General features: G+C 48.2%; 1 protein-coding gene and 1 non-coding gene across 2 annotated transcripts; both read left to right on the top strand.

Annotated features, from left to right (window-relative positions):
• The first annotated feature begins 12499 nt into the window (after positions 1–12499).
• Positions 12500–15003, top strand: LOC101766055. Its single transcript, XM_004961230.3, has 4 exons — positions 12500–12746; positions 12867–12960; positions 13437–13646; positions 14021–15003. The coding sequence occupies exons 1-4, from the start codon at positions 12648–12650 to the stop codon at positions 14737–14739; spliced, it is 1122 nt and encodes a 373-aa protein (XP_004961287.1). The 5' UTR covers positions 12500–12647; the 3' UTR covers positions 14740–15003.
• An 8851-nt stretch (positions 15004–23854) lies between these two features.
• Positions 23855–23926, top strand: TRNAD-GUC. The gene has a single exon. It is a non-coding gene; the product is annotated as a tRNA-Asp (tRNA).
• Positions 23927–26496: the final 2570 nt, after the last annotated feature.

Below are 26496 nucleotides of genomic sequence, written 5' to 3'. Positions count from 1 at the left end.
AGAAAAGAGAAGATGAACGCTAGGATCGAGAAGAAGGCGAACAAGTTGATGAAGAAGATAAGAAAGAAAGAGACAAGCATCCTTTCTTCGGGTTTCATCAAGTTCCTCCTAATTACTCAAATGCATCACCTCAATATCCTTATTCTCAATTTCAATCCGTCCACTTGGGAAAACCTCTTTACTTTGATTGGACGGATTATCCCAAGTGGTCATATGACATAAAAATGCATCTTTATGGGCTTCACCCTTCTATTTGGGAAGTTGTGGTTGTAGGTGTGACTCCGCCTAAGAATGGTATACCAACGGCCGAGCAAGCTCAAGATTATTTCCGCAATGCACAAGCCGTAAGGGTTATCACCGGCTCTCTATGTGCTCAAGAGTTCAATAAGGTCCGCTCTGTTGAGGTTGCAAAGGTGATTTGGCATACACTAAAGGAGGCACATGAGAGGACCGATCAAGTTATAGAAGGAAAGATGGACTTGATCCATGGAGAGCTAGAGCACTTCATCATGCTTGAGGAAGAAATCATGTGGCAAATGTTTGGTAGACTAATGCTCCTTATGTCGGATATTAGATCTCTTGGAAGCACGGATTGGGATGATCACAAAGTCACCAAGACGATACTTAGAGCTTTCACTCCAAGGGACCCCACTCTTGCTACCATGATTAGAAGAGATTCAAGCTTCAAGACAAAGACACCCAATCAACTTCTTGGTGAAATATTGCATCAAGAGTTGGTTGAGAGAGATGTGGCCAAATCTCTTAGCTTGAGGATGAACAAGAATGTGGCTCTCAATGCTAGCTCAAGTGTCATGGTTGAGTCAAGTCCCAAAGATCTCAAGTCAAAGAAGGAAGACTCAAGTGATGAAGGAAGCACCGATGAAGAAATCACATTCGCCATAAGAAATTACAAGAAGTTTTTGAAGAAGAAGGCTTTCAAGAAGAATGGTGATGATAGGAGGAAGACATCACAAAGAAGATGCTACAAATGCAAGGAAGTTGGTCATTTCATTGCCGATTATCCTCACAAGAAAAATAAGGAAATGGAGGAGAAGAGGTACAAGGAGACGAGCAAGGACTACAAGAAGAAATATCAAGATCAAGCTCATATTGGTCAAGAATAGGATTCTAGTGATGAAGAATTGGATTCTAGTGATGAAGAATCCAACAAAGAATGTATGGTAACTTTGGCCATACTCAAGCCTCCTATACCAACTATACTCTTCAACAATATCTTCGATAATGAAGATGACACTCCTTTTTATCTCATAGCAAAGGGGACCAAGGTACTAGATGCTACATCCTCCTCATCCCTCTCCTCCTCTATATTTAGTAACGAGCAAAGTGAGTTAGAGGATGTAAAGCCAACATGATAAAAGAATTTGGAAAGAAATGCTATAAAGAAATTAAAAAGTTTTTGGAGAAATCGGAGAAAAAGAAGGAGTCTCTCAATAGGCAAGAAGACTTGCTCATCCTTGAAAAGGAGAGAAACCTTGCTTTAGAGAAGGCTCTTGCTGAGGAAAAGGCTAAGGGTGAAAAATTAGCTATTGACTTATCTCTAGCTAATGATTCAAATGAGAGGATGTCAAAGAAGCACACTTTGGCAAATGAATCTCTAGCTTCTCTAAAGGTCACTCATAGTGAAATTTAAGAAAGCTTCTCATGCTTAACGGTCAAATTCAAAGACTTTGAAGTTAACAATAGTGATCTTTGGTAAAGCACCAAAGTTAATTCCATGGCAAATCTTGACTCCAATACCTCCACTGGTGAAGGTTGCTCAAGATGCTATAAAATTGATGTAAGTGCTTGTGTTGCTAACATTGATAAGCTAGAAGGGTCAATCAAGTAAGGGATATTTAAATCAAAAGATTGATCATGTTAGTGGCACAAGGTTATGAAGGTAATGCCAAGTCTGAGCCTAAGATCAAGTATAAGGATGGGAAGCATCCTAGGCACATGGATGGGCTTGGACACTACAAGGGAATCAAGGTAAATGACCGAAAGTTGGTGAATGGTAAGGAGATCCTCATGTTCAACAAAGGTGCAAACCTTGGTGATTTAATGGACGTGGCACATGGTGTAACAAAAACCAACACAAGTCAAGCCAACGGTCAAAGCAACTACCAAGGTAAATGTTACGGAGAAATTCATAACCAAATCAAAGGACAAAGTGGCTGCACATGAGCACTGACCAAGCTACACCACCAACTACATGGTTACAATGGACCATGATGGTAAAATAGTGGTCAAGTATGTTGGTGCCTACACGAAAAAGGCTACCTTTAGAAGTGTGTGAGTTCCAAACATATATCCATCTAAGCAACAAGGACTCAAATCTTTTGGGTACCTAAGTTTCAAGTTTAACTTGTTTTGTAGGCCTACTCCTCCGGTGGCACCGCATGGTTTCTTGATAGTGGATACTCAAATCATATGACCGAGGAGAAGGATATATTTTCATCCCTAGGGCATTATGACACACCTAAAGAAAGTATTGTCTATGGAGACAGTAGCAAAGGGGATGTAATCGGAATGGGTAACATTGCTATCTTAAATGACAACTCTCTCTAATGTTTATTTGGTTGAATTTTTGGGATACAATTTGTTGGCCGTCTCAAAACTTTGTGAGAAGGGCTACAATTGTCTCTTTACTAATTGGGGTGTGACCGTCTTTAAAAAGGGAGAATTCCTCTATTGCTTTTACGGGTCGTTTAAAGGGAAAGCTTTATCTAGTTGATTTCACAATGGATAGAGTTGAGCCCAAGACCTGTTTAGTGGCAAAAACTAACTTGGGTTAGTTTTGGTATCGCCGACTAGCCCATGTTGGGATGAGAAATTTGGCCAAACTTCAAATGAGCGATCGTATCCTAAAACTAACAAATGTTGTCTTTGAGAAAGATAGGATATGTAGCGCATGTCAAGCTGGGAAACAAGTTGGTGCTCCACACCCCGCCAAGAACATCATGACTTGATGCTACACATGGATTTATTTGGACCCATTACTTACATTAGCATTGGCGGTAATAAATACGGTATTGTTATTGTTGACGATTTTTCCCGTTTCACTTGGGTATTCTTTTTGCATGATAAAAGTTAAGCTCAAGGGATAGTCAAGAAATTCATTAGAAGAGCTCAAAATGAATATGAGTTGAAGATCAAGAGGAGAAGGAGTGACAGTGGCTCGGAGTTTCGAAACACCAATGTTTCACAAAATAAGATGAACATGGTGTGGTCATAAGAAATAAGGCAAGATTAGTTGCAGAAGGTTTCACCCAAATTGAAGGTTTGGATTTTGGTGAAACCTATGCACCCGTAGCTAGGCTTGAGTCAATTCGTATTTTATTTGCCTATACTACTCACCATGATTTCAATCTTTATCAAATGGATGTGAATATGCATTTTTGAACGGTCCCCTATCCAAGTTGGTGTATGTGGAACAACCGCCGAACTTTGAAGATCCAAAGTTTCCTAACCATGTGTACAAGCTCCATAAGGCGCTCTATGGGCTTAAGCAAGCACCTAGAGCATGGTATGAATGCCTTAAGGATTTTTCTTCTCAAGAACGATTTTGTAATGGGCAAAGCCGATTCTACTCTCTTTACTCGCAAAGTTGATAAGGATATATTTATTTGCCAAATATATGTCGATGACATTATATTTAGTTCTACTAATCAAAGTTTTGTGAGGAATTTAGTAGGATCATGGCCAAGGGGTTTGAAATGTCCATGATGGGTGAATTGAAATTCTTTCTTAAATTTCAAGTCAAGGAAATGAAGGAAGAGACTTTCATATATCAAACCATGTATGTAAAAGATATGCTCAAGAAGTTTGACATGGTCGATGCTAAATCCATCAAGACACTCATGGCATTGAATGGGCATCTCAATCTAAATGAAGAAGGAAAACTGGTTGATCAAAAGGTATATTGCTCCATGATTGGTTCTGTACTTTACCTTTGTGCATTTAGACCCAATATTATGCTTAGTGTGTGTATGTGTGCAAGATTTCAAGCCAATCCTAAGGAATGTCATTTGATGGCTGTTAAGAAAATTTTGAGATATTTAGTATACACTTCTTACCTTGGCTTATGGTATCCCAAGGGATCCACTTTTGATTTACTTGGCTACTCTGATTAGTATTATGCCGGTTGCAAAGTAGATCGAAAGAGCACAGCGGGGACTTGCCAATTCCTTGGTAGATCCTTGGTGTCTTGGAGCTCTAAGAAGTAAAATTCGGTTGCTTTATCTACCACCGAAGCCGAATATGTGGCAACCAGTGCTTGTTGTGCCCAACTCTTGTGGATGAAGCAAATGTTGAGTGATTTCGGTTGTGAGTTTAGCAAGATTTCACTTTTATGTGACAATAATAGGGCCATCAAGCTAGCTAACAATTCGGTGCAACACTCTCGAACAAAGCACATAGATATTAGATATCACTTCTTAAGGGATCATTAGGCTAAGGGAGATATTGCTCTACATCATATAAGCACCGAAAGACAACTTGCCGATATCTTCACTAAGCCTCTAGATAAGCAAAGGTTTTGTGCTTTGAGGAATGAGCTAAATATCTTGGATTCGCGTAACTTGGCTTGACTTATTGCACATACTTGAGTGTTGCCTAGACAAGAAAATTGGATTTATTTGTGTTGAGTTTCTTTTAAAACATGGATTTTGATCCTTGGATCAAAACTTGACTCAAGTGATCATTGTTATGTAATGGTTCTTATTGGGTGATCACTAAAGTGTCAAGTTGTCTTATATGTCCATAAGCTATATATCTTGAAACCTCAATCCTTATCCATCTCAAAATCAATCTTTTTGGAGCTGTCTTCACTTTATCAGAGCAAGGGACTCAAAATCCTTCATTGGTTCGAATCCAGTGCCTGAATGAATAAGCGGCGGGAGAAGAGAGTAGTAGCCATAGGTGATTGACCGACAAAGCCGATAAAAAGAACTTCCGATACTCCATCGTAACTTCTGAAAACCACCGAAAGTTTCAGCAAAGTTCCGACCGAAGGTTCCCGGGAGAATTTCTTTTTATTATCGGAACTTTCGATCCACCATCGGAACTTCTGATAACTATCGTAACAGAGGGTGCTCAGGAGATGTTTTAAATTTTTGTCGAAACTTCTGATGCCCTGTTGAAACTTCCGACAGTCTGCCTAGGGGTATAAATACTCGTTGGATGCCGCCCCCTCAAACCTAACTCATTCAACTCCTCAAACCGATGCCTCCCTCTCTCTTCACTCCACCTCTCAAGGACATCTAGAGTTCTAGCCATGGAAATTTGAAGCTCTTGCTATCTTTGGAGTCCCCACTCCTTAGAACCTCCGATCCATCTTGGGAATCATCCAATCCGCGCAGGAAATCTTCGAGGTAATCTATTCAAAAATCATGTCTCCCGATTTCTCAATGCCATAGGATTTAATTGTTTTCCTTTGGGGGATAGACTCTACATATGTCTTAAAACTCATGCCTGTGATATCATTTGAATTGGTGGGCTAGATCTCAAATTCCATGGATTTTAGATGAACTCAGGTTCAGTCAGAACTTCTGACGATTGGAAGTTCCGACCCTTAGTCGGAAGTCCCGATAAGTTCCTGAAGTTTCTATTTTGATTCATGTGTACCATCTCTCTGATCCATTCTAATTCCTTTGCAAATCTTGTCAAATGGGTCATGAAAGGAGAAGCAAACAGCGTGAGGACACCCTGGAAATTGAATCCAACTCTTCCACCGAGTCCGATGAAATACCTATCTCTCAAAAGAAGGGGAAGAGGAAGGTTGTCCCCAAAGTACGTACCTGCACATGCTAGGGAAAGGGGGAATCCTACTCCAGCTGGTGGACCTAGCCAAGGTGTCCATCCTCTCATGAAGAATGCATCCTCCCCGGGTGCTCATATGTATGAAAATGAGTTGATCCCCTTGGACTTTCTTGAGATTGTGATCCTTCAGATGGCAAAGCCCGTTTGGGAAGCAAGACAGGGCTACTTGGGATCAAAACCAGTGGATTATCAGAAGGGGAAGCATGATATTTGCACTCTCAGGTATGATAGACCATCCCAGTACCAAAAGGAATTCTTTGGTGATGTCCGCTTTTGGTTGCGCTTCCACGCCGATTGGTATGAGTCAATCATTATTTGCAAAACTCATCCCACCACTAAGATGAAGTCAATTGACTGATCTTATTTGAAGGCAATTGAGCTGCCTGTCATTGATCAAGTCTGGGAAGTTTGCAACAACAAAAACCTTATCTCTATTATGGAGCAAAATCAAGATTGGAATGAAAAAGTGGTGGCTCAATTCTATGCAACTCTCTATATTGACCGGGCAACTAAAGCGTCCCCACATAAGTAGAGACTAAATGTGATACAAATATCAGTCCCAGGAGGCTGATAACACATTTATTCAACAGATAATTCAGTTACCGTACAACTCCCGAGGGAGTGGGCGTGAGAGCCACGCAGCGATAAGAAGTAAATAAACAACAGCGGCTAATCAAGCGACTGCCAAAAGACAGCACTCGGGACTACATGGCAGCAGCAGCATCTTGGAAAGGCCAACACCACAGGCAGCGTTGGGTGCGGACACAACCTCTACTCAAGGTCCTCGGCGATAAAGTTCGGATCTTCCTCTGTAGTAACGAAGCAAGGGTGAGTACGAACATACTCAACAAGTCCAACCCCATCCACGGAGGGGGATACAAGCAAATATATGCATAGGATATATCAAGGATAGACTAGGGTTTATTTGCAATAAAGCTAGATTTTCAACACATGCATGGGCTCGTTTTCAAACAAGTTTTCGTAAAGCTTTTCTTTAGTAACCGAAACATTAAGTGGGGTTGATCCTACCCAATAGGATCCAAGTTTTATCGCTATCGGACTCCCCGTCCGCCATAGCTCACGGCACAACTGCCGGACACTTCCAAAATCCAACACACACACACGCGACATCCATACCCAAGTTCTAGTTATGTGACCAAGCCGTAACTCGTCCAATGCCGTGGACACGGCTACCCGGATAGGTTTTAACTCGGTAGAGGTTGTACACTTTTTCCACAAGTAGGGTACCGCAGCACGATCACCTTAGTGCCGGTGCGGATCCTAACAAAGTCATTACCCACCTTAGCTAAGACTGGCTAGCCCTCACGGAAGCACCCAAGGGGTTCACGGCTCATCCACGAGACCGTAATCGGGACCTAAGTCACCAAGATCTTACTCCTTTTCCATGGGCTCCTGTTGCTCACCAGCACCCCTGAAGACTAACAGTTCAGCTAGTGGGATTTATGCTAAGTCGTTGCCCACACAACGGTCGAGTGGTTGCACGATGGTTGAATTAGGCAAGATGACACATCAACTCGGTCCTTAACCATGACAAGATGGATATCTCCCGATATTGCTCAACCACTAAGGTACGAGCACAACACCCTAGCATTTCACACAAGAAATACCCATGCACCTTGTCTACACATTCTTTTCCTTTGAACCTGGAAAACCATTTTCCCAGTTGAACACGCACACACATTTATTTTCTAAATAAACCATTATAATAGTGATTGAAGTTTAAGTAGCAATTTCCTAAGCGTTCTAGCAGTGGTTATCGTCTAAATAGAGCGGCTCATATTTAGAAACAACCATAGGACAACAAGGAACGTTCATAACAATCAAGGGGTGGCTATCCAACCATGTCTTGCAATAAAACAATATGCATTTTATAAAACAGGCCAATAGGTTGTGTTTGAAAAACTAGGTATTAAGTATGCATCAAAGGGTGGGATTGGACTTGCCGTCTTCAAAGCCTTCCGGGAGTTTCGGCTCGTGCTGCAAGTCCTCGGGCTCGGGCTCGCGGTCAAACTCCTCCTCGGGCTCCTCCTCGGGTAATCCGCAATCTACGGCACACACAAACAGACACACAAATAAATAAAAGAAAGTTGGTTTTTAACCGTTGAGCTCCGAACAGAAAACGCGAACGGAAAATAGGTAGAAGTAGTATTTTTGGGAAATTTGGATATGGATCGGCGGAAGTATTCTGGAGGACGACGTGGTAAAATTTGGGGTTAAATGGAGGAAGTTTGGCGCATGAAATGACGAGTTAAACATGGGTTAGAGGCTTAAAAAGGAGGTTTAGAACTGATTCGCGATGAACCAGGGACCTATTTGTAAATATTTCTGGAGGTGGAGGGGCTTATCTGCGAAAAAGGTTATGAGAGTGGTGGAAGGGCCTGTTTGTAATTTGGGAAAAGGTGGGGGTCAGATCAGGATTTTGGGGAATTTTCCCCTTCTCCTTCACTGGGCCGGCCAGGAGGTTGGGGGAGGTGGAGGGCCGACGGCGGCCGACCGGCAAGCCTCACCGGCGGAGGCCGTGGGGCGGAGGAGGTGGGGGAAGGGGAGAGGATCCCGTTTTGCCCCTTACCTCGGGCACTTGGGGGTAGGAGAGGGGCGACCGGCGGTGGTCAAGGCGGTGATGGTGCTCGGGCGGCGCTCGGGTGGTGGTGGCGGCTTGGCACGGGCGGCGGTGGCGCCGGAGGTTTTGGCGGGTGGAGGAGGTTGGGGTGTGGTGCGGTGTGGGGAGAGGGGCGGCCGGGGCGGCCTCCTTTTATAGCCGGCGAGGTGGTCGGCACGTAGGGGTCCGGCAATAGCCGGCGGTGGAAGCTTGGCGGCACGGCACCGGTGGCGTGCTGGGGGCGGGGAGGTAGGGGCCGGCGGCAGGCGGCGTAGAGCAGGGCTGGAGGCGGGGCCAGCGCAGGAGGGGCGCGGCGAGGGGTCGGCGGGTGGCGCGCCAGCGCGCTGGGGTCGGCGAGGTTGGGCGACGCGGGTCCCGGGGGGTGCCGGCGCGGCCGGCGCCGGGCCGGGCGGCGCGGGTCCTGGGGCGCACGGGGGCCGGGCGGCCGACGGTATGGCGCCAGGGAGGTGGTTGCCGGTGGAGTTATGGTGTTGGGCCGACCGGGAGGAGTGGCGCCAAGAAGAAGAAGGAAGGAGGAGAGAGAAGAAGAAGGAGGAAGAAGAAAGAAGAAAAAGAAAGGAGAAGGAAAAGGAAAAAAGAAAGAAAAAGGGAGGAAAAGAAGAAAGAAAAAAAGGGGAGACCGGCGGCGTTCGCGGCACGCGGTCGGAGCACGCGCGCGGCGTCTGACGACGGCACGCGGCGAGAAAAACGGGCACGGATAAAATGATAGCTGTCGGCTTGGGTGCCGGGACGGCGAAATCACCGGGAAGATTTTAGATTTCCGGGAGCTCAGCGGTGAAAATATTTTGAAAGCAATTTTTAACGGGTGATTTTAGGTTGGTGATTTTGCAGGTGTTACAGCAACCAAGGTGATGCATTGGACTCTTCAGAGGAAGTCCCTTTCAGTGACTTATGCAAAGTTTGCAAATATTCTTGGTTATGGGGTATATGACATTGCTCGATATAAGATATATGAGATGGAGAATGTCATTGAGGATGGAGAGATGGCCTTCATGTATAACAGCGTTTATGGACCGATTGAGCATGGCACCACCAAGGACATGATTCCGTTGTAAGTTACTAAATCAGCTTTTCCGCTACACTTTTTGCCCTAAAGGTAGTGTTGTGGACAGCATCTCTAACATGTCAAAGAACTTGCTTGCACAGATGCATCCCGACGCAGGTGAATTTAGCATCTTTGACTTCATTTGGGAAGAAATCATCATTTGCTCTTACTCCCCCAAGAAGAGTTGTCACTACGCTCCATACATCTTTGCTATGATCAAGGATGTGACCAAGTTGAAAATTCTAACGGATAAGGGCCGTCCTGTCTACAAGTCAAAGAAGGGTCATATTGAGAGGCTTTGCAAGATTGGGTCTCATGGTATTTGTCCTCCACCACAAGGAACTTCACTTGGACCTTCATCTTCTCAAGGACCTCCTATTGGAGCTTCACCATCTCTTGGGCTATCATCCTCACATAGGCCCTCTAGCTCTAGAGGTCCTCCACCACCTCGGGCTCCTAAGGGATTCTAAGCTTTATATCACAAGGTCTCTTCGCTTGCTTCAATGTGGGTCACCACAATGCGGATGAAATCTATGCCCACAAGAAGCACATGGATGAGCAACTCCTCAAGATTGAAAAGAGGCAAAAGGAGCTCATGGCCAAGAATGATATCTCACACTCTCCTCTCCGTGCTCCTATGAATTTTCCTCCTCCACCGGTTTTCTACAACCCTTGGGAGGAGATTGGGCAGCCCCCTATGTTCTTTGGAGCTCCCCAAGGTGATGATGAGGAAGACTTTGGTAGGCAAGAAGAGTCCGATGAGGAAGAAGAGGACATTCCCGATGCTAATACTCCGGAGGATGAGGATGAAGATGACGAGCATGAGGAAGACGATGGTGATGAGTGATGGCTATGGAAGTGCCTCCTCTTTTTGGAGCTTGATGCCAAAAGGGGGAATGAGCTCACCATGGGACCATATGGTGGTGGTGTTATCTTTTTATGAGTTTTTCTAGTTTATGGCTTGTGGACATGTAAGAACTTTATGTGTGGTGTGATGATTGATGTGCCAAGTGAATTTTTAAGTTTGTAAGACTTATTTGTGATTTGTTATGTTAGTGTGGTTTTAAATTTCTATTCATATGTGTTGATCATGGCTTAGTGTATTGTTTAATTTCTAATTTGTTGAAGTGTTACATCTTGTCATATGCATCACATTAATATACATGTCACATCTTTGCACCCCACGAATGCAAGGATATAGGGGGAGCTCACTTAACATGTGCAAATAACATTTGAGGCCATTTTGTCTCTATCGTTGAAAGATGCACATGTTAAGGGGCAGCCCACCTATATGTTTGGATTCAAAATGTTTATATATTTCTCATGTGAGCCTTAATTGTGTTGTCATTAATCACCAAAAAGGAGGAGATTGAAAGTGCATTTGGCCCCCTAAGTGGGTTTTGGTGTTGATGACATGCATGATTAAGGGACTAATGAATTTATCAAGTTATTGACAGGCTTAAACTCTAAAGAAGTGCAAAGGTGCAAGAAAAGAACCCCAAATAAAATTGAAGAACGGTGTTGGGCTTAAAAGAAGACCTTTTTATAATTTCTATCTTTGAAATTGAGTATAGGAACACCGTACTATAAAGGGGGATACGAATGGATAGCTTGAAGATGTCAAAGTGCTTAATTGAGATGCTATCCACCCATGAGAGACACCACCCACGCACTTGCACGTCTATTTTCTCACAATTTCTGTGAGTGTCAGAAGTTCCGACAGGGGGTTGGAAGTTTTCAGAAACTTCCTGCTGGGGATGCTCAGTGGATTTAATTCAACAGTGTCAGAAGTTCCGATAGTGTGTCGGAAGTTCCGATAATATGCACCGGAAATTTCAACTTTAGTTCCTAGAACCAAACACCCCCTTACGTATTAGGAGAGCCCCCTCCTGGAAGGAATTTGGTTTGCCACAATAGCTCATTTGGTGTCAGCATGAGATTGATGAATAATTGAGAATACCGCAGCATCAAACCGGGTGTAACTAATCAATAAAGCAAGATTATTGCACATTAGGGTTCTAAACTTTTTTATTGGAAAAAATGCACAGCTCTCTTTTTTGCTGTGTCTCACTATATTTTGTAAGTAAAGTCAAAGCAATTTGGATGTCACTTGAAATGCTAGGGTTGCTCGGAAGGTTTAGGTAGTGTCAGTACAAAAATACGTCGGTGATGAAATGAACCACCCACTAATTTTAATCTTTTATAAGGCGAGTCTCAAAAAATTCACTGAGAGTTTCATGAATATTAAATCCTATGACATACTAGCAATTTTGGGAGAAGGGAAGAGAGTTTGGTCCCCATAAAACCCAACGTGCTTGGTTTGGTAATCACATAAACCACAATGAAACTTGCACCGATCACATGATACATTTCAACACCGCTCAAGAATTAAATGATGCAGTCTGTCAATGTACCTATATACTGAAATTGTGCACTGAGAGAGATTGTTTCTTTTCATTATAAAGCTGACATAACAGTCTTAGCGATAGTACAATTTAAAATTGTACATTAAGAACTTTTTAGATTTTATTATACAAGTTCAAACAGGACTCTTGGGCCCTTTTTTTTTAATAAGGGACCTTGGGCCTTGGTGACCGTTTTCACGCTAAGGGGGTGTTTGGATACGAGGTACTAAATTTTAGGAGTGTCACATCGGATGTTCGGACGTTAATTAGGAGGACTAAATATGAGCTAATTCTAAAACTAACTGCAGAACCCCTATACTAATTCGCGAGACGAATCTATTAAGCCTAATTAATTCATCATTAGCAACTAGTTACTATAGCACCACATTATCAAATTATAGACTAATTAGACTTAATAGATTTGTCTCGCGAATTAGACTCCATCTGTGCAATTAGTTTTGTAATTAGACTATATTTAATACTTCTAATTAGTATCAAACATCAGATGTGACATGTCCTATAGGATGTGTTTTCCAAACACCCGCTAACGCTTCTTCACACGAATCTTGACACGACTCCTATGGCTCGCGCGACTCCGACATCGAGAGGCGCCGAGCCCTAACTGAATAAACCCTTCCACGGCCGCTGCGCCGCCTCTTGTCCCCGTCGGCTCCTCGCCGCTCGCGCCGCCCTCTTTCTTCCCAGCCCCGACTCGCCCACCGCCACCGCCGCCTCGATGTCGAAGAAAGGAGGACGAGCGAAGAAAGCGGCGGGCGGCGGCGAACTGTCCCGCTTCCTGGATTCGCATCTCCAGACCATCAACGACACCTTCCAGGTACGCCCAAACCTACCATGGTCTTGGCCCAGCTCCGATCCGATCCGATCCCACGCGGCCACGCGGAAACCTCACCGCGCCGCTTGCACGCTTGACGCTTGTTCGCTCTTCGTTTTTCAGATGATGGCGGAGGCGGTTCCGGGGAGCTTGGAGCGGACGGAGTGGTCTGAGGTCGTTAAGCTCGGCGACCAGGTCTCCAGGCAGGCCACCGTCGGTAGGTGCAAAATTGAGCGATCTCATGTACTTAATTTCTCGCGCTTTGCTGGTCTGAGCATGCATATGTATCTGAATTGATTGAGAATTTCTCTGGGTGTACATAGGAGTGTTTGAGTTGATTTATTTCAGCGGAAAGCCAATTGAGAAGTTAGATAGGTTAGGAAAATATTGTTTTGTTCATTCAAAAAAAAAAAGAGAAAAGACAAGAAAAGGAAATTCTTGTTTTCGTCTGAATCAGTGCTCCTTAGAAGTCAGTTTTGGGTGTTTGAGTCTGCAGTTACTGGAGTGTACATAGTTCCTCTGCTGAATGTAGTAGAGTATTTATGGTATCTGCATTAGTGTTCGGCAATTTCTTCCTAGCTAGTTCATAGGGTAGTATATGCAATGCAGTCTTTCTAGTTGTGATAGAGCGAAACTGTTTTATTGACATGATGCAACTCTGTTTTGATGGCTGATGCCTGTCTTTTGCTGCAGCTGGAATGCTCTGGAGTGGTGACTTGCCTAATATAGACACCTTGAAGGAGAACATTGTTGCGTATTTCAACATCCTACAAGGATTCCTCTTGGCTTGCCATGGAAGCATGGTCGGTGCTGGGCCTACTCTTCACAAATCCATCTGTGGTTCCGCAAAGAACGTGGTTGACTCTAGCTTCTTATTGTTCAAGCATGCTGTTTCTGCTTATGGTATGTAAAAAAACTGCCAAAGCTTAATGGTTGTAGTTATTTGTCTAAACAAGGCTTCCTGGTAGTCCCTACTGATTTTTTATATGGAAACCAATTAGGTAGAATTAAATATAAAGCAATGTTGATGGTGGAATAGTCACATGACTAAAATTGCTGATTTAAATTCTACATATTTGAAGTGAGGAGAAGCATGTGACTTTTTATCGGTGTCAGTTGCATCAGTATTGTGATTCTAGTCCATGGTAAAGGACATCTGAAATAGCAATGAAGCAATTATCACATTCAGAGACCTTCGAGTCTTGCACTTTATTTATTTTAATCCCTCAGAATATTTTTAGTTGGGCTAACACTTCATTTTTTTTAATCTGATGCAGAATCTCGCAGCCCTGATCGGAACATAACTATACCCCAGGTCACAGGAACTGTATGGGAAGCCTGTGCTGCTCTCAAGAAGGTGCCGACGTCGAACTGCACTGCCATAGGACGAGCCATGACGCAAATAGGTGTGTGTCTGAAGGATGTTCTCCGGGAGATGAACGAACTCCCTATCAGTGATTCTGGTGATGCTACTGCTGAAAAGTCTTCCAATGGTGTTGCTGACACCACGAGTTGTTCTGATAGAGATGAGATATTATCTGATCTTGATATGGATGATGATGATGATTTCACTGAAGAGGAGATCGCTGTTGCCAAGTTGATTGTCACTGTGGTGTCTGATTCGCTGGTTGTAGTGAAAGAGGCAATTCGTTTTGTTACTGGTTTGCTCAAGAGCTCAGGTAACAAGAATGGGGCTAACGAGGACAAAGTTGAGCCAATGGAAAGATTGCTGGGCCATTGCAAGGAGATTGCCGACCAGGTCAATGATCTCGGGGCTTGCGTATATCCACCACAAGATGCATCTGAGATGAAGCTCGCTGTAAAAAGACTGTATGGTGGCATCAATGGGATGCGCAAGGAAATAGGACACCTTGGTGGCTCACCTGCTAATGCCTTTGCAGCCCTTGAAGGATTCGAGAAGTGCCTTGGATCTCTGGAGGCCGAGTTAGCTGATGATGTGGTGAACGAGATGGAAAATCTTACTATTAGCCATTAGCACGTCCCGATAATTTTCAGATTTGTCAGATCCACGTTATACCAGTATGTCTTCTGATTTGTGCAATGGAAGAAACTTTTTGTTATTTGAGGCATGCGTTCCGTGTACTTTTGTATCATCCAGTGTAAGTAAGAAGCTTGGCCTGGTTTTCTGCAGCTTCTTTAGTTGGGGAAGCCATTGTTGAGGGTCATGAATATGTGAATAGATTGTTTCCACTCTCTCGTTCATTTTATTCCAGATTTAAATCGGTGGATGTATTTCTCATAATTTCGCTCTGGTATGTGTATTCTACACATTGTCCACCAAGATCAAATTGGTGACTGTACAAGCGCTATAATCGACGACACTACGCACGAGCATTTTGCATGGTGACGCAGATTCAGAATCAGAGAAATTTAAATTCCTGAAACCACCATTAGTAACTAAACCAAGATCTATGAAACAAAAACCTAACTATTCACAACATCCTGAAATTTAGAATAAACTTGAATTTGTTTTTGTTGGCGTCCTCCGTGAACTGGAGAACACCTTTAAACTAAGATAAACTTTACCGATTCACCCGTCCTTGGGCCATGCGGAGTGGGTGAGTCCGGTGGAGTCCGGCCCGTCTGGGTTTCACTAGGGAAGAACCCACGTCGTTGGGCTCGCAGTGACTGACCAGCGGCGCGATCGACCTACCGCGGCCTGTCCACAACGTGGTTGCGCTCAGCGTGCGCGATTCGCGTTCCGCCGCCGTGTTTCCGGGCGATTCAAGCGCCGAAGCGGACTGCGCGCGCTCCGGCAGGCAATGCATTCTCAGATTCTCTTCTCCGCAATCTTCCAGTGTCTCCCGTCTGGCCTGCTGCAACTTTTCTGGTGGGCGGAAGCCATTGTTATCGGTCATCCGACACTGGTCTGCTGAACTTGTAAAAGCTCCACTTTGAAACAGTGCACGGAGATTCAGAATCCAATTAAATTTGAAATTAATTTGTTGGGGTCCTCCTTTGATAGAAGGACACCCTCAAAAAAATAGCGTATGCTGCTAATTGTGGCGCGCACACGGTATTCTTTAGTAAAAGGCGAAAGAATAGTTCGCTCTGTGCTCACCACGCAGCTGCGTGCTTTGGCTGCGAGCCGCTGCCCTTCCTCTTGTAGCTCTCCCCGGGATCCCAACACCACCGCTCCCCGATGTGGTACTAACCCACATCATCATCAGCTGCCAGCAGCCTTCCTCTCACCAGTCTATTGCGGTGGGCTCCGAACTCATTCATTCTCCCGTCTTCTCTTTGGGCCATCCAGCGATGTGTCCGCCAGAGTCCTTCGGCCCATCATGGCTTTCCGCATGAACGACAACTTCTTCTCATGTCCCGCCGCCCCCGCCGTGGTTGCATGACCTGCAGTCTTTGCTCCTCTCTCTCTCTCTCTCTCTCTCTCTCTCTCTCTCTCTCTCTCTCTCTCTCTCAAAAAAAAAGAAACACCTTGCAGAGTTGCAGCGTGGGATTCGCATGCCGGCGATTCGTGCGACCCGGGAGTTCGGTTCCGGATGCGCGTGCCCGATGTGGCACGCACGGGCAAAGCGACGTGCGGGAGGGGACGGACCACTCGCGTCACCAACAGTGGCCGAACCGGGCGGGATCGCGGCCGAGCGGCACGGGGGGCACCCCCACCGCCCACCAGAGCCGGCCGGCCCCCGCCCAAGGCCACCAGCAGCCAAGCCCCAGCTGCCCCTCCACGCGCGCGCGTGCGCCCTCGCGCTCGGGGTCGCGCGGGGGCGGCGGACGGGGTGGGGGGACCCGCCCGCGCGACGCCGCACGCGCCGCTCGCCGTGTCGCGCGCCGGACCGGCAGCGCCGGGCCGCGGACGTGGACCGCGGTTGAGTGCCCAATGATTGCGCTTATTATACTCCGCTCCACCCGCTCTCGCGCGTCCCGTCCCCTCCCTCCCTCTCCACCCGTGTCGACCGCCCCTTTTCCTCCTCTCCGCCGGTGCGTCGCCGATTCCGCCGCGCCCCCGTCTAATCTTTTACTCCCAGCGCCCCCGGCACGTTGCCACGCGTGGCTGCTGCCCCGGCCGGCCTTGACTTGAGATCTCCTTTCGTTTTCCTTTGCTTCCAAGAGAACACCGAGCAAAGGTTACGTGCTCCTGACGTATGTCGAGCGTGGACGACAGGAGCATGCATATGCTATACGATGTGCTGGCTGCTCATTCGCCACGGGACCGGGGCGGCCGACGTTCACCGGCGTGAACCAAAAAAAAACGATGGGGTTGAGATTTCGAACGTCGGCTTCACGTTTGCGGCGGCTTTAGCATGCAGACGAGAGCTCTGCCTGCGGCTGACAGCAGCGCGGCCGGTGATGGAAAGGGGATGGCCGAGAGGCGTTGGGCGGGCGTGGCAGACAGGTATGATGGACTCCTTTCGGTGAACAGATTTTGCCGATCATGAATGAGTTCAGCAGCAGAAAAAGGCTCAATAATCTACACTGCTGCCATCTCGCTGAGGTTTTTCTACCTTATCTGTACCGTTGTTTTTTCACATTCAAAGACTTCTATTCCATGTGACACCTTTTTTTTCCCTCCTTTCACTCTCTTTATTAGCGTTCGCAGACATGTTAAACTGTTTGCTTGCATTGCATATTACTGTATCACAACACCCTAGTTGCAAAAAGACCCAGCAGAATGCATCAAATTTCGTTCTCGGCGGTACAACATTTTCCTTTCGAACCACGCCTCTTCTCCCGGGAAGAAAACAACAAAACAACAAGAGGAGAACACCAGGCACAAGCGAACAAAAGGAGGGAGATGCTTTGCTTTGCTAGACCACACGGCCACAGCCCCAACAGCACCAGTTCGCGTGCACATTCCCGGCACCAAACGAAGAGAAAAAAGGGTGTTTGGACAAAGGAACTCCCCCCTTTTGTTTTCTGCTCGTCGCGAACTGAAAAAATCATGCCTCTTTTCCCCTCCTCTCCTCTCCCTCCTCCCGTCATGCCTGCAGTCACGCTCATGCATGCATGCATGCATCCTAAAGTTGATCACCTACCCGGAATGACAAGAGAACAGACGCGAACACGTTCGAAACAGCCTCACAGGCACCAGCAGTGGCCAGCAGCCAGCACTAGCACCAACCAAGCTGCCAGCCTTCAGAGTCTCGAAAGAGTGTGTGGGAGAATCCATCAAATTTGACCACCAGCTGAAGCTTTCCGTCCTCTGATGGGGACTGCTCCTTCCTACAGTCCTGCAGAGCTCCATACGTAATGGTCCATGTTTATGCATGCAGCTTACCAAGAGTAGACGACATCTCAAAAAGGATGCGTTTACTGTTACCACCTGTTCGTGCATCACTGCATGTCTGAGACGCACAGTTCCTCCAACTCATCACAACGGCAGCAGGTCGGGATTATCGTTCTTCTTTTAAAAAATTGTAATCATGTCTCGTCCTTTTTCCATTTTCTTCCTACATTTAGAAAGCGACCAGACGTTTGTGCATGCTTTGATTCGTTGCTGTTAATAAACTGCATGTCCAATTTCACATGATGAACACCTTTGATGTATAGCTCACAGTCACAGCTCAGGCCTTTCCACGTCGTCTTTCTGAAGCAAGCAGCTGTGGATCATGGCTTCGTCCACGGCGAGCCCATTGTTTTCTCGTCTCTCGAGACCTGCAAAGAGGGCACTACACACACCGACGCTCCCATCCATTTGAGGCGTCTCCTGTCCTCAGTGGCGCCATTGCATGAAAGTCATCAAAACCGCCTGTAAACAAGTCTCGCCCTTCTCTTCTATCATGGGGAGAATCCTATTCTACACCAGCAGGCCACTTTTGGGGAAAATCATTAACAAAGCAAAGGAAGGTTATAAAGTTGCATAAGACTGGGACCGTTCCCCTGACAGCGTTAACACGCATGTTACCTCTACTTTGCATGCTTGGGATGGGTAGAGAGAGAAAGATAGAAGGCAGAGAGGGGGAGGGGAGAGAAAGGGAGTGAAGCTTCCATTGCCGATTAAGCGAGGAGCTGCTAACTGCTAAGTGCAGCGCACATGGAAAGTGCGGTTAAGTTGAGGCCTAATCCCCCTTTAACAAACCCTAAACACTACTAATCCGACAGATGGAAGCTACACCATTCACAGGCCAATGGATATCCTTATTCAAGTGATCCCTGTCTGCACGAAAGTGAATCATCATGGATTACTTATTGTTTGCTTCATCCTCATCCATGCAGCTAGTCGTCTAGCTCGGCAGGTAAGTTCGCCATCTTGTTAGGTCGAGTGACCCATTCACATTCATAAACTAGCATATCAAGCATTTACAGAAGTAGTAGTAAACCAGAAGCAACTCTCACATTTATTTGAAGTTTTCTTTTGGAGAGTACCTCTCAGCTTTTATTGTGTGGAAAAAGGAAAAGACATTGATCTTGAATAAACCCATCCAAAGCACTGGCCAAGGCTAGTGAACCTTGAAGAGTGCATCCACAAATTAGCTATTTTTTATTCCACTTATTACTGATGTTCTTCAGCTAGGTTTCAGTAGTGTACCAACGGTGACCAGGAAGGGTAAATATAAATGTATCAATGCATTCTACCGGTTCGATTCTTTGACAAGTTTGCTCGATAATCATAGGGACTTTTCTGCCCGCCATTATACCACTTCCTCATTCTTCAATCATTTTGATCATGGCAGTGCCACAAGGACAGAAAAGTATATTTCCCTTTAGCACCAGAAAAGCAAAGAGGGAGGAAGAGGAGTAGGAGGCAGCTCGACAAGGCAGTCAAACAGAAAGCCCATTCCGCCCCTTTCCCCTGTCCCTCCTCTCCTCCCTCTCCATGTAAGGTCCATTTCTCCCTGCACTAACAACAGGCGCACACATGCCGCCATGGCCCAGCACTTCAGTGGCAGTAATCAGTATGCTGCTGCACATTGGAGAGGTGGGGGGAAAATACTAACACAACACGCTCCGTTCAGATTCAGTTTACTACTCGTCTTTATTCTCTTGTTTACCGCCCCCAACACGCCTCGAAAGGCGTGCAAGTGCGCTTTGCGTTCCCCACAAACATGCTTCCCATTCTCCATGCTCCCACCAGGCCACACCCCGTTGTTAAACCAATCGCGCTCTCCCCCTCTCTACCCATTGCAGCCATGTGAGGGGCTTTGTATATAAGCAACCACTCTGTTCTTCAGTCTCTTGCTTCCTTCCTTTCTCTCTTTGCAAGCCTCCTCCCTCCCAGTAAGCTCACTCTCTGAAGACGCAGCCGGCACCAAGCCCTTCTTGATTCCCACCACCGTCCCCTTCTCCGGATGGAGTTCAGGGCGAGCTCTAGGAGGAGTACCTGGCCAATGTGCGGCGACAGGGGAAATGAGCTTGGTGGAAGGCCGCCGCACAGATAGGAGAAAAGGGTGCGCGCCTTCGGCTCCCACTGCCGGCTGGACCTCATGCTCGCTCGACCCGTGGAGCTGAGCGCGAGGAGGAAGACGACGCAGATGGTGTGAGCTCTTGTGGGGAATTGAGGCTTGATGGTCCGAGATATATATATCTCTAGGTATCTTAACTAGCAGCTACTACTAATTTAGCTTTCCTAGCTACATCATTTTTCCCCCCTTTTCTCTCTGCCCTCTTATTCTCTCTGCTTCTTTGTCCCTGCTATTCTGAGAGGATGCGGTGTTCTTGGCTAGGTGCGTGCTTGCAATGCCAGGAGATCTCGATGGTCCTCTAGGTGATGTAATAATAATATTGTTAGAGGCAGTATCAAGTTGGGAATGCAGCGATTACATTTTGTAATGCCTTGTAGTCTCTGTGATTTTGCATTGTGTTCCCTGTTGTTAGAAACTTTCAGGAAATGCCAGCATGTACTTGTATCTTGCTTTCCTCTCTTGATATGAGTACAGCAGCGGCAATATGCAGTGCGCGCTTTTTTATTTGGTCCTGCAATGCAGACAGTTTGTTGAGAATTAGTTGCAAGAATAGAACCAAGTGCAGAACCACTGGAAGTTGGGGGGGGGGGGGGGGGGGGGTTGTATAAGCGCTAGATTCTCAAGTCTGCTAGTTTTCTTTTCACTTGGTAAAGCTCCCAAGCAACGGTGTACTGAATTTGCTTTGGAAACCTGAGCGCTGACAGTGTAATGTTGGTCCTGTTGCAATGCGTTATGGATCAGACCAGGTTGCTTTGTCGCTGGAACTTCTTTTCTTAAAAAAAAAAGAATCAGAAGCGTATCATTTCTCTCATTTCCCCTCTCTATTAGTGTAATTATCAGAGAAAGAAATAGTTTTATCATGCTCCAAGAAGGCTACGACATAGTATTGCACAGCAGTTCCGCTCCTTTTTCTTGATTTAAAATTTGGACGGCAACAAGAACTCTGCCAGTTCGACCAGGAAAAGAAACATAGAGAGAGAGAGAGACAGAGAAACTACTGAGGGGGAATTTACTCTTGTACCCACAATGTAGGCGACTAGAAGCAGAGCCAGAGCCCAGAACCACAGCAAAGCCGTCTTGGGTAGTTTCAAAATTCTGAATCCTAACGATCGAGGCAGCTACTGCCTACTTGGCAATGCATGTACCGGGCGCAATCCGTCTGGTTGCGGATCATGCACCAATCCAAGACGACGCGGCGCATCCATCCTCCATGGTGTTGCTCACGCCCCATGCTCGATGTTCCATAGAGCGTAGCAGCAGGGACACAGTGCAGACCAGGCTAGGCAAGGCGACCGGCAGGCAGGGGCCGCCCCGCCCGGGGAGGCGAGTGGCGCGGCGAGGCAGCGGACGGAGCCGGAGCCATGCTCTAGCGTCTAGCCCAGCAGCAGCAGCGCCCAGCAGTTTACTGTGGCTGCGTCGCCGCGCTTTGTCGCTGCCTCCTCCGAACTCTGGCGGTTAATGGCTGGTGCAGGGAATATTCAGCGGCTGCGCAGGGGCCTGCCTGCCTTCCCGTGCATGCATGCACGCGACGCCCGTGCTCCCTCCCTCCCTCCTCCTCCGGCCTCCGCTCCCTCCTCATCCTGCTCTGCCGCTGCCCGCTTTACGCTTTTGCTTTTAATCGCTGTGACAGCACTACGCTCGCCTCGCTGTCGCTGCTGGTGGCCTCGCCGCCTGCTGGGGCTGCGACCGATGGAGACGACGGATGGAAGCAGCAGCCGCAGCACCAGCCAGGCTAGGCCGTGCCCGCTCGTCCTGTTGTTATCTTGTCCGGCCTTTCGCCCTGCCTGCCCGTGCCCGTGCTAACAGAGAAAAAGCAACTCCTGCCTCGTGAATCTTGATACCCGGCCTGTGGAGCTCGGGTAATCAGGAGAGAAAAACGTTTGGTGGATTGGGATTGTTCTCATCTTCTCCCACGATTTTGACGGCGGATGATTGACGCCCGCCGCGGGCGGCAGAGGGGCAGAGTGCTGGGCCGGGGCCGGGACACACGAACGGCGATGGGAGATTGGAGGTGGACTGACGCTTGACACCACTAACTCACGGAGCGACGGCCACGGAGTAGGGTCCCCGGCCGGCTCTTCTTCGTGCTCCGCGCGTCAGCATATGCTCGCTCGCAAAGGCGTGTTGTTTGGAAGTATCCGAGCGTGTCGACAGCAATACGGTGCTCGCTGACGAAACCGAGCAGCCGACGCATCCTGAAGCATACGAATACCTACCTGTTCATATGCTCTCGATCACTTCTAGTTTTCTTTCTACGTTTCGTCCTTTTCTCAAGCAGTGTAGTAGATTTGAATGGAGTACGGTGTAGATTACGGTGTGGAGCATTTGCTACTCCTAAATCAAGCAGAGTATTCCATGCACGGTGTGTGTGTTGGTGGCAGACTGGCATGGGTACACCGTCTCTGCCGTGGTCTGGCGCCGCATGGTCCTGTCCAAGTCCAATACTGCATCCTCTCCAGGCTCGGGCCTCGGCGGGACAAAGTGTGTGCTACTGCTACTGCTACTGGTAGAGTGGTGGTAGCTGGCTGGACTGGCCCTGTTCAGCCCCGAGTGTGCACTGTGCAATGTAGTATCCCCGGAAAAGATCATGCGTGCATGCCGTTGCCATGCATGGCGCGCAGCTCTGAGCGGAGTCAACGGTTTACACGGGCAAGGCTTCAATGCGGGAACAGGAAGGATCGGTACCTGCCGCAGCAAATGCGCTGCAGGGCTTGGGCTACCGGGCGCTGGCTGGCCTGGCCGGCTGCCGTCTCCGCCGCGCCAGCAACCCTGCCCCCCTCGGCAGGCGCAACGGCCATGAAACGTGGACTCCCGTTGTTCGAGCAGAGCTGCTCCTGGAACGGACGGACACACGCTTTGCTTTGAAATTTTATTAAGGGTACATCATCAGAGGTAAAGAGGCTTCCAGGTCAGCTTGACGGAGTACAATGCTTTGGAACGGACGAGGTCAAGTAAACCGAGGAATTTTTTTGCTCGGCCCGCGCCGTGATGCCCCCAAAAGCGGACGCCGTACAATGCGGTGCACGAGTAAAAAAAAATGCTCGTAGGGAAAAGGGAGAGGGAGGCAGCGGCAGCAGCAGCAGCCAGCATGGATGGGACGCGGGCGTCAGGCCAGTGGCTGGCATGGCAGCGCGGACAAGACGTGTGATCCGCGAGATGCTGCTGCCGCCCCCAGCGCCTCCTCGCGGTCGCAGCGGCGTTACAGGAGCGCGCGACGCTTTATTTTAAGGTGCGCCGCGCGACGGGACGGGGGCGGGGACCGTGTGCCGCCGTGCCCCTGCGGCGGCTGGTGGCTGGTGCCGTGCCGCGGTCCGCGGCACACCACACCAGACGCGGGCGTGCGTCGTGCGGTGCGGGGGCGGAGCGGCGTCGCAGAGTTGAGGGGCCGGCACGCGGGGCGGTGGGCAGGGGGGCGTGCTGTCTCGTACGACGAGAGGGCCAGAGGCCGCGGCGAGGGCGACGAGTTGGCCGTCGCCGGCACGTTACGGCTGGCGTCTGCGGAAGGTCGAGGCCGACGGCCAGCAGTCGACCGCGATTCGCTAGCTGTGTGAGACAGAGACCTGCCGTTTCATCGTAGACCGTACTGACTGGATACGCGCTCTACTATTCTCGTCTCCATTCATGTCTTGTCTGCCGCCGCTGAGCTTTCAGGCAACGAGGCAATCTGGCAGCCGGTGTGGATCTTATGTTTAATGTTTTATAAATTGTGTCATTAGCGTAAGCATCCAAGTCGTTGTAGTATAGTGGTGAGTATTCCCGCCTGTCACGCGGGTGACCCGGGTTCGATCCCCGGCAACGGCGTTTGGTTTTTTATCCCGTTAAAACATTTGGAAATGTTCGTTGGGCCTTCCTTAGGACAAGGTACCTAATTGGGCTGGGCCGGCCTTTTGATAACACGGTATGCCAACAACTGACGTTGCCTATCCAATGCTGCAACAATACTTTACGTCGCTGTTTAAACACTGCTCCCCTGTCGCTGGATTTGTGCATGTTTGGTGAGAAAGGAACACAAAGGTCGCTGGTAAAATGCTAGGCCACGAGGCTAATTAGGATAGTCCTAATCTTGCATATCTTGCCACACTTTATAAAGCTACCATGTCATATAAAACTATGAAAAATTCAACTATCCCAATGCAAAACCAAATTATATTACATATATGTTTGTAACCATGAATTGGAGTCTACTAGCATGGTTCAATTTTCAACGAGCTTGTGTTCCAGCTACATCTTCGTTAACTCTGTGATATTTCATGGCTTCAAAAATTTTGTTTTATTGTCTCTTCAAAAACTCTATGGCATTTCGTCCTAAATTCCTACTCCATGGTTCATTTAATGTGCGTGACAGCATAATGCTCTTTGTGTAGGTTTGCAGAACCTGAGTCTTTTTTTTTTTTGAGAAGGTCATTTTTAAACAAACCATATATTCTGGTTTTTGTATAGTGCGCTGTGGCCGTAGCTCGCCTGCTCATTACAGCTGGTACGAGGACCATGCTGCCGCTAATGAGGCAACGAACACGGATCGTGCCCTCTTTTTGCTGAACACGATCGTACGATGGAGGTACGGCCGTATGGGTGGACCGGACCGGACCATTATCAAGGTGGTCAGAAACTGAAAAATGCCCGAGGAGTTTTGATTCTGAACGTTGGGAGCTGGAGGAGTCTGAATTTTGAATGAACCACACAAGATAGTGCACGTTTTATTGATATAGTAGAAAAATATAAGACTAGCTCTAGGTTACAAGCAGGAAAAGAAAAGAAAAATAAAAAATACTTGTCTGGTTGGATTGGGACATTAATGCGAATAACCACTTGGACTCAACCGCCACTCCCGACTGGTCAGAATGGGACGTCAACGCGGTCTCACCACTCCACTCGCATGGCAGCAAAACCGAAACCTTTAGCACGGCACCCACCAACATTCACGCTCGTGTATTTGTCAAAACCTCCCGGCGTGGCTATGCGTCGATAGGAAACCAATAAAGCAGACTGCACCGCACCGAGAAGGCCACCGCCATGCAGGACCCTCCGTTGTAGTGCCGCTGCAACATACTCCACCTGACAGAGTGTACCACCGAATCCGGACCTCTCGTAGGTTGCCACATAGTCGCCACCGCGATAACAAAACACGCGGGGGTCTCGCCACATCCACCATTGGACTCTATCTCGCTCTAGTCGCCTCGAAGAAAAACACCGCGCGCGGGGCCTTGCCACGCCCGCCATGGTACTCCACGTCACAGATCTGTTTCTTTTATCGCCGTCAGAGTGGTGAGCAATGTTGCCCCGCTCCACAAGATCTCCAGCGATCAGCCTGGCCGCCGCCGCAGGTCGACTTCGTCTCGTTGCTTCACCCGCGCAAAAACCTCTACAGCCATGTTAGCAAGCCAGAAAAAGCCACTTGCGTCGTTTTCCGACGATGTACCACACCAGGTAGTCCAGCTAAGTTGAGCAACCCGCCGCGATCCGCGGCAAGCCTAGCTGTCCCACGATGTCGTTATCGCAAGCGTCGTCCTCCGACGCCGTCCCACACCATACTGATCGTTGCCAAGCAACACCAGTCGTCGCAGTCCGCTGCAAGCAGCCAAAATTGACACCCGTGCGACAACCCCTGGCCGCCACCATAACTGTGATCGTCTTCACATGGCCTTAGCAACACCCGTTCAGGTTGCCATGCGGCGGAATTGCCGCCACCAGCTGCAACCGCCCATAACCAATATACCAGCAATGCCATAAACCGAGATGAGTCTCTAGAGACGACGCCTCCAAGGAGGGCAAAACGCCAATGGCGCTGCCGTCGCTCGTCCAGTATCTGGAAAAGATTTTCACCTAGAGGACCCGTGTAGCAGGGTTGGAGCTTAGACATGATGCCCCAACAGGGAGAACGACGCCCTAGGGTGCCGCTGTCATCTCGACCAGCAAAACGCCGGTGGGGACTTTCGATCGGAGCATCCCAACCCCTTGCTGCACGCTCACGGCTCGGCACTCCTGGACCATAGGCACGGCAGCCCATCCGGGGTGGCGTCACCGCCGCTCCACCACCACGCCGTCGTACCTCCACCTCATTTGCCGCCTCGCCTCCATGCACCACGCTGCCATACCCCACTCCTCGCACGCGGCCACCGTTGCATCGCCTCAACCATCATGCGTCTCCTCGAGGCGTCACCACCTTACACACATGCGTCACCGCGCGCAGCCTCCTGCACGCCACGCGATCCCTCACCAGCACCCAACAGCCTCCCTCTCCCGTCACTGCCTCCGTAACTCCTTAGCCGAGGATTGGGCACATTGGTCTCGCAGTAGGTGAGGTGGCGGCCATCGCGGAGCCCGACCTTAGGCGCCGTCACGAGCGGCCCTCCCTCGGTGCCGCACACCCA

This window comes from Setaria italica, chromosome III (assembly GCF_000263155.2).
Source record: "Setaria italica strain Yugu1 chromosome III, Setaria_italica_v2.0, whole genome shotgun sequence".
In the NCBI taxonomy this organism is placed as follows: Eukaryota; Viridiplantae; Streptophyta; class Magnoliopsida; order Poales; family Poaceae; genus Setaria; species Setaria italica.
The sequence above is the reverse complement of the archived record's forward strand: the minus strand, read 5'-3'. Positions and strand labels throughout refer to the sequence as shown.

Coding starts and splice junctions, on each gene's coding strand:
- LOC101766055 (XM_004961230.3), top strand. CDS start 12,648: ATGTCGAAGAAAGGAGGACGAGCGAAGAAAGCGGCGGGCGGCGGCGAA. Junction 12,961..13,436: donor CTCCAGGCAGGCCACCGTCG/GTAGGTGCAAAA, acceptor CTTTTGCTGCAG/CTGGAATGCTCTGGAGTGGT. Junction 13,647..14,020: donor GCATGCTGTTTCTGCTTATG/GTATGTAAAAAA, acceptor AATCTGATGCAG/AATCTCGCAGCCCTGATCGG.